At 46.3% G+C, this 12,747-nt stretch overlaps 2 protein-coding genes across 2 annotated transcripts; both read right to left on the bottom strand.

Annotated features, from left to right (window-relative positions):
• Positions 1-1,217: 1,217 nt before the first annotated feature.
• LOC128626681 (60S ribosomal protein L35a-like) lies at positions 1,218-4,342 on the bottom strand. Its single transcript, XM_053660703.1, has one exon. It carries the CDS (start codon positions 4,139-4,141, stop codon positions 3,809-3,811), a length of 333 nt encoding a protein of 110 aa, XP_053516678.1. The 5' UTR covers positions 4,142-4,342; the 3' UTR covers positions 1,218-3,808.
• A 94-nt stretch (positions 4,343-4,436) lies between these two features.
• On the bottom strand, positions 4,437-12,430 carry GPN2 (GPN-loop GTPase 2). Its single transcript, XM_037135876.2, has 5 exons — positions 12,020-12,430; positions 11,294-11,450; positions 8,574-8,734; positions 7,227-7,357; positions 4,437-5,144 (listed from the first exon to the last, which is right to left on the bottom strand). The coding sequence occupies exons 1-5, from the start codon at positions 12,428-12,430 to the stop codon at positions 5,072-5,074; spliced, it is 933 nt and encodes a 310-aa protein (XP_036991771.1). The 3' UTR covers positions 4,437-5,071.
• Positions 12,431-12,747: the final 317 nt, after the last annotated feature.

Raw genomic sequence — 12,747 nt, 5'->3', positions numbered from 1 at the left:
TAATATACAGGAAGAGGCCACCAATCAGTGTGAAGAGAGTGGTACTTGAACAGTAAGCAACTTCTTGAGATTTTTATGTTTATTTGGGATGGCTTTGAAGGGGCCTTTCATCTCCCCCTTCCACAACTGCTTCAAGGTTTTGGATGGGGAAATTTAAAACTTTGTTATATATTCCAGTCCAGAGCATTTTTATCAATACTCATCTTTTTATCACCTTAGTTGGACTCCTAATCCCCGGCCTACCCCCTCCCAGATCCTCACCTGAACTTCTGGGGCTGTCTGAAATTGGCTCCCTGGTGGGAAATGAAGGCCATAATGGATTGTAAATGAGACTTATGACTTCCCCTGTCCTCAGTAGGCCTGATGACATTGAAATATGTGCTAAATTGGAATTCTTCCTTCTAAAAGGGACAGGAAGTTGATGTGGGCAGCCCAGACCAGGCTCCATGGATCCTGGAGCCCAGGCCAGTAAGGGCTCCATGGCCGGGGCAAGAGCAAAGAAAAGAGAAGGGACAGGAAGGGAGCTACTCAGCTTGCTAGATAATCTCCTTCCAGGAGTCTGAGGGCAGTTGGGCCTCCACACTGCTTTAAAAAAACTGGTGGGACTTGGTAATGCTGAGATGGGTCTGAAGTCAGGAGTCTTGAGAAAGGACAGAGATCTCCAAGTTTGACCTTCCTACAGACCTTAATGGGCTCAAGCTTCCTATTCTCAGCCAACTGGGGGTGAGCATTTTGCTAATTTAGAAACAGCGGAGAGCAGGCTGGCTGTGCTTCAGCTCTGTGGACTTCAGGCTGTCACCCTCACTCCTAAGACTTTGTGTGGGCTGGGAGCCTTTCCAATGAACTATGGTCTCTGAGAAGTTCCAAATGCTATCTTCCAATTGTTGGGGTCCCAATTCAGAGCCAGGACATGCATCTATACCAATGTCAGTGGTTAGTGGAGATGACCAAGAAGGTTGCTTCTAAGGTACTCAGACAAGGATCCCTTCCTCCAGAAGTTGTTCAAAATTTGCCAATCCAGTATCGTCTGGGGGAAAGAGGGGCACTGTCAGGAAGTGTCTGTGGATGTAAAGTGGCACTTTTCTGGAAGGCATTTTGGCAATATGAATCCAAGCTGGGAAACATCAGCTTTTTTTATTTCTAGGATGTTATTATAAGTTAAAAGTCAAAGACTCAAAGATTTGGGTACAAAGATGTTAATCACAGCACTATTTACAATAGCAAAAAAACAGTGATGACTTATAGGCTAACTATAGGAATCTGAATAGGTAAACAACATTTTAGCCATACCACAGAATATTATCATGTAAACAAAAAAGGCTTTTATATTTTTAATTACATCAACTATAAAAAGCAAGTTACAAAGCAATTGTATCTCTTATATGAATGCTGTAACTATCCCTCTACAGGTATAGAAAAGTATATACACAATATACATTTAAATATAAAATTTATTATAAATTATAGTTTTGTTACAAGATTATGGGTCTAATTTTCTTTTTATTTTCCAAGTTTTTTATTTTGCTATTTTTACCAGGAAATTTTTGAAAAATTAAGAAATCTGCCCTGGCTGGCATGGTTCGATGGTTTGAGCACTGGCCTATGAAGCAAAGGGTTGCTGGTTTGATTCCCGGCCGGGGCACATGCCTGGGTTGCAGGCCAGGTCCCCAGTAAGGGGCACATGAGAGGCAACCACACATTGATGTTTCTCTCCCTCTCCCTTCCCCTCTAAAAGTAAAAAATAAAATATTTTAAAAATCAATAAAAATTGAGAAATCTTAAGGACAGTTGCTATATCCCCGCCATACTGGAAGATGGGCTTTCTTCCACTCCACATATTTCACATTGCTGAACAGACCTCACCTGGAGCCCAGACATCCAATCTTGTCTGCATTGTGCCATCCAGTAGCCAACACAATCTTCATTCTGCGACCAGTGGGTAGAGGAGAAAAATACATTTACTGGAGAAAGCATCCTTGCTGTCACACAAATGCTTGAACATAATGTTTTGGACTATTCCATCCTTCTCTACTCCATGACTGCAAAGAATGAATGCCCTTGACTGCATTAAAAGAATGAATGACTGCAAAGAATAAATGAAAGAACAGTGCTTGGATATGAGCTTATACAGTTCTAAATGACACTTCTTTCCAACTGGTTTGCTTTGGTGACATCTATGATGGCGTAGACATCAAAAGCCTTGACCACAGCTATTGGTACTATTTTCAAAAACATAGCACCCATCCTTATTCCCTGACGAGTAATTTGCCCAGCAGCTGGGGCATCAGGATTCCTGGGCTCCAGGCCCCATAGATGACTCATGGCCAGCCCCAGGCTGGGCCTCCTGGCCTCAGTTTCCCTAGTTTGCTCTGTTGATACTTCCCACCTACTATATAGGGTGTTAACAGGAGTGAGGTGCTTTGAACTCTGCAGATGAAAGAGGCAGGGGAAGCGGCACCCAATTATTATCCCCTGTAACACCAGGCGTGGGAGCAGAGATTGGCTGCTTTCATACTGTTCCAGCCACAGGAGGCTCTTCATCGTGCTTCACTCTGCTCTGGCTGTCAAAACTGGAAAGCAAAGCTCAGTCAGCATTTCAACACTACTTCAGAATAGATTTTCTTTTCTTTTTTTTTAAAGGCAGGAAGAGGAGAGAAACATCAATGTTTGGTTGCCTCTCAGTGCCCCAAACTGGGAACCTGGCCCACAACCCAGATATGTGTCCTGACTGGGAATCGAACCGGCCACCCTTTGTTTTGTAGGCTGTCACTCAATCTACTGAGCCACACCAGCCAGGGCCAGAACAGATTTTGTTAAACTGCCCAAACCACCAGTGACCTATCTTCCCCGGGATTTATGATTCAGTAACACTCTAAAGGTGTTTAAATTCTTCCTTCCACATGGCTGGTGTGGCACAGTGGATTGAGCCCAGGCCTGTGAACCAAAGGGTTGTTGGTTGCAGGCACATGCCTGGGTTGCCAGCCAGGTCCCCAGTAAGGGGCATTTGAGAGGCAACCACACACTGATGTTTCCTTCTGTTTCTCCCTCCCATCCCCTCTAAAAATAAATAAAATCTTTAAAATAAATAAATAATTCCTCCCAATTGGCTCAAATCCTGTAGAATATGAACCATAACGTCACCACTAAGTATTCACAATTAAGAAGTCAACAAAGTGAGCTGGAGAGCCAGGCTTACTGAAGTTCAAATGCATCTTTTCCCTTCTTGTAAAATGGGACTTACTAACAGTCCCCATCTTGTTTGTATCCTTAGGAGTTGCTGTGGAACCACAGGAGGGCTGTGTGTGAAAACACTTTGTAAAATGGCAGCCCTTCATGTATGTTAACAGGACCAAATATCTGCAAGTAAGATTTCTGGCACAATTGCCATCTGTGCCCTTGAACCTCCAAGCTACAACTGTAAAAATAAGCCTGGGTAGCCACCTATTGGTTAAGAACACAAATTGCATCCTACCAGTTGCAAGTAGAGCAAAGGAAGCAAAAAACAGTATTTCCAACTTTAATTCATCTTAATTTTTCCCATGCCGCTCATGTCATATTATGTACTTAATATTGTTCTTTTTTTTTTTACTCTTTAAAATAGATTTTATTTACTTATTTGAGAGGGGAGAGGGAGAAAAAGATGAGAACCATAGATGTGTGAGTGAAACATTCATTAGTTGGCTATCCTTTGCATCTTGACCAGGGACTGAACCTGCAACCCAACCATGTCCCCCAACCTGGAATCCTTCGCTTTGCCAGAGGGCCCCCAATCGAGCCACACAGTGAGGGTTATTATTTATCAGTAAGTTTAAATCCTGGAGGGGTACAGCATTACACAGATTCTGTGTCCAATGGCCTTAGCAGGAAGGTTGCTTCGGAATTTAGCACGAACCATGCCACTGTTTCCATGAGCACGAGTTTCCTTTCCCCAGATTACTCTGGCTTTGTTCAGTTTGCCACCAGGAGTCACTGTGTTGTTCTTAGCTTTGTACACATAAGCACATCTCTTGCCTAGACAGAACTCAGTTTCATCTCGAGCATAAACACCTTCGATTTTAAGAAGAGCTGTGTGCTCCCTCTGGTTCCGGAGACCCCGTTTATAGCCAGCAAAAATGGCCTTGGACCACAGCCTTCCAGACATATTTGTTGTTGCAGAAGTTCGGTTCCCGGCAGTCACCCAAAGTTCAGTCTTATTATGTACTTAATATTGTTCTTTAAAAAACACACTTTATGCCCTGGCTGGTGTGGTTCAGTGGATTAAGCGCTGGCCTGAGAACCAAAAGTTCTCGGTTTCACCTCCCAGCCAGGTCCCCAGTTGGGGGCATGTGAGAGGCAACACTCTATGTTTCTCTCCCTCTCTTTCTCCCTTCCTTCCCCTCCCTCTAAAAATACATACATAAAATCTTTATTTAAAAAAAGCACTTTGTATAAATAACTTCATTTTTAAAGTAAACTTTTAATCACTACTATAAATGGAAACTAGCACTTGCCAAAGGTAGAATAAAACCACGAAATAAATACAATGAAAAGTTAAGATCTAGACAGGAAGCACTGCCTCAAGCTTAAGGATTGTTGTTAAAACTGAGGAGTAACCTAAGTACACAATTGGAGAATAAATGTCAATCCTCTAGTATGACCCTGTGCTTTGGGGGAAATACTGCCCTGTATGAAGAAACAGAACTCTTCTGAGGGAAGATGACATTCATCCGTTCTACCCTAGCTCCCTGAATGGTTGATGGAAGTCTGAAAGCCACAAAACACAGAAGAAAATAACTCTTGTATTGTGGCACGTCCCACCACAGTCCAAGTGGGGCCAGTGCTGAACTCCTGGTGGCAGTGCCCAGCCAGGGCTTGTAAGCACTGATGATATGGTGGGTGCTTTGCTTGAGCCATGCCTGGCATTTAGGCAGCCGTCCTTTGCAGGGCTGAGTGTCTCTTCATCAGTCTCCCACTCTGGCTGGGAGGACTGTTCTCAGATCTGCAGCCTGCTGAGCTGTCCACTGCTCACTGGGAGTTGCCGCCTTCCCTAGTGATTCTTTATGTGTCTTATTCTCCAGAGCCCGGCTGGTGGTTATAGCTTCATGGCTTCCTGCTCCACTGACTGGTCTGAGGGTGCCAGGTACTTCTCCTGGATGCTCAGGGTGCTGCAGGACAGTAGGTCAAGGATGACAGCATGGGCAGGATTTGACCTCTATGGATGACCGCCTTCCAACCATGTCTGGCAGAGTGCTTCCATGCTTTTCCCTTCCTCGTAATTATAGCTTCAGGTAACAGGGACCAACTGGGTCCAAGAAGCCTATCGAAGCAACCCGACTCAAATGCTCCTATATTCACCTCTTCCCACACTGCTGAGGGTCAAAGGACCAGAGAGTGGTAACCCTTCAGCTTTGCGTTATGACACATGCTCTGAGCCAGACCAATGTCATGCCCACTAGTCATGCCATTCTACTTGCAACCCCCCAGACCTGTCTCAGTCTCGGACTCCTATGCCTTTGTATACACCGTTCTCTTTGCCCTGCATTCCCTTTCCCTCTTAAGTTAACCAGGCTGACCCTTACTTTGAGATGATGCAACTCAAATGCCACTACCACACGAAGCTTTCTTCACCCACGCACGTGAAGCTTTCTTCACCCACGCACGTCTTTCTTTGTACCAATCCCTAATTACACAGAGTGAAGATTAACCCTAAGGAAATTAGGGTGCAGGGTAGAATCTAAAGTCAGCACAAATGTATATGGTTAAAAATATCCTAAAAAATCCTTTGTAAAGTACAATATTTGATTGTGTAACCACTATGATGTATACCAGAAACCAAAACAAAATAATACTGAAAGTAAACTATAACTGAAAATTTTTTTAAAATAAAATAAACCAGGGAATCAAAACCAAACTAAAATACCCTTAATATTCCTTAAATCATGTATTAAATACAGTATACATGGTTTTATGAATAGAATCCTGTATGATAAATATGACTGCATAATGTATGGTGTGCAAACCATCACAGCACTATTGAAAGTGCCCCTTCCTTTTTTTGCTGAGCACATGCAGTTGACTTTGCCAACATTAACTGCATGTGTGAGGCAGCTCCTCAGTTCCTCTTGCAGGCACTGCACACTCTACTATCATCATTCGTAACTCGTCTGTTTCCCTGTGAGCACTGTTTCTCATGTGTGAAAGGGTCTGACACAGGTCAGTAAGTGTTGGCTGGACCTACTGTCCTCCCTGTCCAAGGACTCTGGAGCCCTCCCACCCCACCTTGTCTCCAGTATCCTGTGTAGATGCCCCATGTCTGAAACCAGCTTAGAAAGCCTGGACTTCCCTTGTCCTGCCTCATGTGTCACCTCTGTGACCTGAGAGACTTCTGCACATGATCTCAGCTCCACCCCCACTGATCCAGTTCTGAAGGTCTAGCTGCCTCCCAGAGAGCTGACTGTCCCAGGGCCCCTCAAACATAGCACATCTGTCAGCTCCCATCCCTTCTACCCATGTGACAAACATTCCTCTTTCTTTCCTTGCCTCAGTGACTAGCACAACCACCCACCACTGTCTAAGCCAGAAACCAGAATCTAAATTCTGCTCTACGTCCATCTATCTTACAACCATCTAGTCACAAACGCTGGTAGTCTATCACCTTAATATTTTTCTAATCCACACCCTTCTTTCTATTCTCACCATTAACATTTCATCTCTTCTCTTCTCTTCTAGAGACTGTAAAACCTCTCCTGCCCCCAACACATTCCTTAAATGTATTTTCCACACTTGGAGGAGCTTTTAAAAAATGCACATCTGTTCATGTCACACGCTGCTTGACAACACTACACTGGCTGCTACTGTTCACCCAGGAGCTGAAGTCCACACTCTTCAGCAGGGCACTTACACACTACATTGCCAGCCCTGCACCCCGCCTCTCCCCCTCACTCAAGACACTAGGCAAACTGAACCCCTTGCTTTTCTCCCAAGTGACCAGTGCCCTTTCATTTCTGAGCCTCTGTATTTGCTGCTCCTTCTTATCAATATCCTTCCTTGTCCCAGGTACAACCAACCCTGAAGCCTTCTAAGGGACCACCCTTTGTACATGAAAGACAGTCACCAGGGAGCCCAATTGGTCCACATAAAATCAGTCATCTACAAGGGTAGATGTAGCCATTCCTGAGGCCCATGCCTCATTCCCTCTCCCTGCCCCTCAACTTGATTTTGGCTAAGAGGCTAGACAGCAAGGATACGAGGAGAAATGGAAGTCAGCTCCCATTGCAGCAGACATCATGGCCTCCAGGCTTCGCTGCTCCTGAACCCCGAAGCAGTACCCATTGGCTTTATCCACAGCCTGCAGGACCCGCTGGATACTCTCCTTGTCCTAGGCAGACACGAAAGAAACAGCTCTGTGAGTAAAACAGGTGTGTGGAATCGAGGTTATATCAAACTGCCTGCTGTCTCCAAACACCCTCCTCAGTCTTCCCTCATGAAGCCTCTGTATATGCAGCTTCCTTGGCCTGGAGTAGTTCTCCATGTTCCCAGAGGCCTGGCTATGACCCATTTTCCCTGACCCCCAATCCACCTCAATTAGAATAAGCTCCTCTATGCACAATCACAGCCCCCTGGGTTTATCCCTATTGTAGCTCTGATCCTACCATCTTACTATTAATAAATTATTAACTCATCTATTTCCCCTACTCAGCTGCGCCACCCTCAAGATCAGGGACACATTTGTCAAAGTATTCCCAGTGCCTGGCATAGTATTTAGCTAACTGTAAGCACCCAATAAATATGCATGCAACTTATTTATTTACTCGTCCACATTAAAGTAATAAGGATGATTCATACATGTCAGGAAGGAAAGATCAAAGTAATGTATTACAGTTCCTTACCACAATGCGTAGCATAGAAAGCCTTCAATAAGTGGTAGCTGTGCCCTGGCTGGATAGCTCAGTTGGTTAGAACATCGTCCCAATACACCCAAGTTGTGGGTTCAACCCCCAGTCAGATCACATACAAGGATCGACTAATAAATGCATAAATAAGTGAAACAACAAATCGATGTTTCTCTCTAAAAATCAATTTTAAAAAAGTGGTAGTTGTTTATGATTAATATTATATAATTCAACTCATTTTAGAGACGAATGTGGCACTAAAAAGGGAAGAGACAAGTTCACTCAAGTCTCCCAGGCTATCTCTGCAGGGTGAAGGTGAGAGGCACAGTGTTGGGTATGATTTTGCAAAGTTAACAAGCAGTTGCTCATCTTAAAGGAGCCCAAGAGACTTGTTCCTGGCTTTGGTCATATCCCTTGCTGGTGATTTTCTGATCTCATTTATTCTCATACTGAGGAGGGAACATGTGTGGAGAGGACCCAGCAACATAGAATAGATAGGGCCAAAGTTTGGCCCATCCCCTTTACTGGAATCCTGCTCACCAGAGCCCCCTGGTCCCCAAACCAAGGGCAGTGGATGATATTTGGACTCAGGACAAAGAGCATTGTTTGAGCCCTCAAAGCCTCCTGTATACTTGGCTTGATAAGGTCCCAGGCGCTGCCAGAGCCTATAACTAAGGGAAGAGGCTTCTGAGTCCCTGATACCTGGATATTGAGAGGAATGAAGGAGACCAGGCTGTAGTCTTCAATGAGCTGCACCAGTTTCTCATTGAGCTGACGGTAGTGGCGGAAGAAAGGGTCAGAAGCCAGGTGATCGAGCAAGTAGGAGAGGTCCAGGACCTCTGTGTAGTAGTCCAGGTTGAAGGCTAAGGAGAGAAACCAATGTTCAGAAGTAGCTGGCATCAGGCTAAAGTCCCAAGGACAGGGACCGTATTTTTTCTTTCTTTCTCTGCCTTTACTCCTTTCCTCATTTATTCTTTCAACAATGACACTAAAATAATTGCTAAGAAGAAAATAGATAATTTCACCTCCTGGCTCTGTCAATTACTAGCTATATGGATAGGTACTCACCTCATAGGGTTACTGTGAGGACTACCAGTAAATGCTATAAACCCCAGTGCCTGGTACAAAGAAGCATTTGATCAATGGTAGTAAATAATGACATCCAACATGTACCAAGTACAGTGCTTGGTGCCTCCCTCACGAAGCTCAGTCAGGTACCCCCAGGACACAGCACCCACTGTAAGGACTTTAGCAGGGTGGCATCTGGGTAAATCTCTTTCCCTTTCTGGGCCATTTCTTTTTAATGTAAAATGAGATCAGACTAGATGACTCAGGGCTTCCTGACTCTCAGTTCTGTGCCTACAAACTTCCCACTAAGAGGAGGAAAGTGGGCTTGCATTGTCCATTGCAGCCTGGAAAATCAGGCAGTTGCACTGCTCAGCAGGTCTGTCCCAAAGTGACCTGAGGGACTAAGCTCTACGAGATCAGAGATTCATCAACTCACTCCCTGAGCTCTGTCTCCGACATTCTAAATCAGTTCCAATTGGAAACTGACACCCCTCCCTGGCTGGTGTGGCTCCATGGATTAAGCGCCAGCCTGCGAACCTAAAGGCTGCTGGTTCAGTTGCCAGTTAGGGCACATGCCTGGGTTGCATGGTCCCCCACTGAGGGCATGCAAGAGGCAACCTTCTCTCACATACTGATGTTTCTCTCCCTCTCTTTCTCCCTTCCTTCCCCTCTCTCTAAAAAAGTAAACAAATTTAAAAATTGGAAAGAAACTAACGCCCCTGTGTTTTCAAGGAAGAATCTCCTGGGCATTCCAACAAACTTCGTGGGTCGCTTGACAGGTACGCTTCTCAATGAGAATTAACAAAGTGGAGTCGGGTACACCTGGGTTTAGATTTCACCTCAGCTAATGCACTAGCTGTGTGATTCGTGTAAGGTCTCTGGGCCTCAGATGATTTGCTTATCAGCCTCTTGTGAGGATGACTGTCAAGAATCAAAGCTAGGAAGGCTAAAGACTACCACATACCCATCTGGACTCGAGGCTATGAAGGGAGAGAAAGGCTCGGGAGGACTACAGATCTGGGCATAGGTAGGATGGGGCTCCTGGGCTTGCCGAGAGATGGACCAGGACTCTGACTGACACTGACTGACCAGAGGTGCTGACATCCCTCCATGTCCTGACTGGCATCCAGCAGGCCTTTCCTGGATAAGGGCCCTACACATCACTCTCCCAACAACCCTCCCTTCCTGCTCATTGCTGGTTACTTTAGCTGTTTTTTTTTCTTTGTGGCTAGAGATGCTATTTAGGAGAACTGATGCCCCAGCTCAGCAGAACACTAATTTTGTGGGAAAAAAATTCTGGCCATAGGGTCCTTATGAAACTGCACTGCCTCATACCAGCCTGCTTTTCCCTCAATTTTCTCTACCTTGATAAATGTCACCCTTACCTATCTACTGGCTTGGTCAGAAACCTTGAACGTCACCCTTAATTCCTCTAATCCACAAACAAATCCTATTTCTTGAGCAAGTTTTCAATCTATTTCTCTCCATTCCCATCACCACTGCTTGGGTTGCTGTGAAAATCTCCTAAAGCAGCTGTTTTCATTCTTGCCCCTTTCAGTTCATTCTCCACAAAGCAGCCAGAACGACCTTTTCAGTTCATGTTATTCCCCTGCTTAATATTCATGAATTACTTTCCTGTGTTTAAATGGTATAGGTTTTGCCCTGGCTGGTGTGGCTCAGTGGATTGAGAGCCAGCCTGCAAACCAAAAGATCGCTTGTTTGGTTCCCAGTCAGGGTACATGCTTAGGTTGCAGGCTAGGTCCCCAGTTGGGAACCTGTGAGAGGAAACTGATCAATGTATTTACCAAACATTGATATTTCTGTTTCTCTTTCTCCCACTCTCCCTCTAAAAGTAAACATAAATACTTTAAAAAATAGTACAGGTTTTTAGCCCTTGCTGACCTCTCTGACCTGATTGCCTACCACCCTTTCCCTGACCACTATTTTGGCTATCCTGTCTCACCCACTTTCCTTGAACACAAAAAACACTTTCCTGCCTAAAGGCCTTTACTCCTACTGGTCCCTGCCTACAACAGTTCTCCCTTGACAGACTCCTCACCATTCCGATCTCAGGTCAGATGGCACTGCTCATTCCCCACCACTCACTGTCCTATCATTCAATTTTAATTCCTTCAGAACACATATTGCCCTCTGTAGCCCCCTGCCCCCAAAACCCAGAACGGCATCTGGCACAAAATAAATGGGCAGAGGTCATGATCTGTCTGTGGCTATGATCACCAGGCCATTCATAGTCCCTGGAGGTGAGTCCCATAGTCCTTCAGCTGAGATCTCTGCTTCACTGTGGCCTAGCCACTGCCCTCTATACCTTGCCTGACCGAAACAGGAGCACTTACCCAGCTTCCCATAGTGCTCAATGAGGTCCATCTTGGAGAGAAGGTTGACGTGGGGCAGCTCTACGTGCAGCATGGTAGCCAGGGAGGTACACAGTACTGAAATAAACTTGGCCGGGTCTGTGCAGTAGTGAGAATCCACCAGGTGGACAGCAGTCAGCTGGGAGGGGAGGAACAGACAGGGTGAGAGTGGTCTGCAGAAGCAGAGAAAATCAGGGCCTATGTCTCCTCCTCAGTCAGACTGGAGGTGCGTGAGGACAGAGTGCAAGCCCTCTCCATTAGTTTCCTCCTTCTATTTTGTTCTAATAGCCACACTCCCAGGAGATATGGGCATTTTTCTTACAAGATGCCTTGCACTGAGCAAGGCATCAGTGAGCAAACAGTTTGATTTTCACTACATCTGACTCCATTCTTTCACTTAATCTTGCCCCCAACTCACAATAATAATCGCCATGTCGTTTTCCACTTAACTTCTTCCATACTTCCAATAACCCCAAGTTGGGCACGAGCACATCCATTTTACAGATGAGAAAACTAAGATTCAGATAGAGAAACTGACTTACCCAGGACCACATAGTGAGTCAATGGCAGAGCCAGAATTCTAAATCACACCTGTTATACTCCAAAGCAACTCCGCCCCTACCTCGCTGTGTGACATGGGGGTGTGGCACGTCCTCCCTGCCTTAGTTCCTCCATCTGCAAAATGGGCCTGCCCGACCCAAGACGCACCCTGAGGTCCCAATGGGCCATCTGGGAGAAGATGCTCCGCAGGGAGCCATGGTGCGTGCAGAGCTCCACTTGGCCTGGGCAGTCAAAGAGGAAGTAGTGGCCGCGGAGGGGGTCAAGCTTGGCACGCAGCCAGTCCAGGTTGGCCTCCAAGTACTCCATGCAGTACAGCAGACCGCCGTTAGGCCCCAGCCGCAGGGCGTCCATCACGTCGCTCAAGCCTACCAGCTCGCTCACGTCCACCGCGCACTCATACGGCAGCCCGTCGTTGGCCGGGTCCAGGTTCACTACCGCCACGCGCCTACCCAGCGCGCGCAGAAACTCGCTCATGCCAAGGCAGTACGTGGTCTTTCCGGAACCAGGTGGGCCGATCACCGCCTGCCCAAAGGCCGTGGTCAAAGCAGCCCCCGCCATGAGTCGCACTCGATCCGGTGAGCAGCAAGTAAGCGCGGCGGAGAAACAGGGAGGGCGATCGCCCCGGAGACAAAAGGCAAGGCGACGGGACCTATGGTGGAGGAGGAAACGACGCCCTAGATTTCCCTAAGGAGGAACAGCGGTGAACCGAGCAACGCAAAATTAAAGGCTCGGTAAGGGCGGCACCAGCACCAACTTCCGGGTGACATCGGAAACGGCGGGCACCGGGGAGGAAGTCCCGCCCTGACGGTGACGACATCGCTTGGCGCCACGAGTCTGGCTGCGCGCAGCAATTCGTCCTCGGTGGAGAAATGGGT

This window comes from Artibeus jamaicensis, unplaced genomic scaffold, assembly GCF_021234435.1.
Source record: "Artibeus jamaicensis isolate MK-2021 breed Jamaican fruit bat unplaced genomic scaffold, CSHL_Jam_final scaffold_847, whole genome shotgun sequence".
NCBI classification, from domain to species: domain Eukaryota; kingdom Metazoa; phylum Chordata; class Mammalia; order Chiroptera; family Phyllostomidae; genus Artibeus; species Artibeus jamaicensis.
Note: the sequence above shows the minus strand (reverse complement) of the source record. Positions and strands in the feature narration are given on the sequence as shown.

Bases quoted from the DNA above. Each gene is read 5' to 3' on its own strand.
- LOC128626681 (XM_053660703.1), bottom strand. From the start codon at position 4,141: ATGTCTGGAAGGCTGTGGTCCAAGGCCATTTTTGCTGGCTATAAACGG.
- GPN2 (XM_037135876.2), bottom strand. From the start codon at position 12,430: ATGGCGGGGGCTGCTTTGACCACGGCCTTTGGGCAGGCGGTGATCGGC. The intron at 8,735-11,293 runs GTAAGTGCTCCT...TTCTCTCCTTAG, and splicing joins TGAGCACTATGGGAAGCTGG to CCTTCAACCTGGACTACTAC. The intron at 7,358-8,573 runs GTATCAGGGACT...GTGTCTGCCTAG, and splicing joins TCATTCCTCTCAATATCCAG to GACAAGGAGAGTATCCAGCG.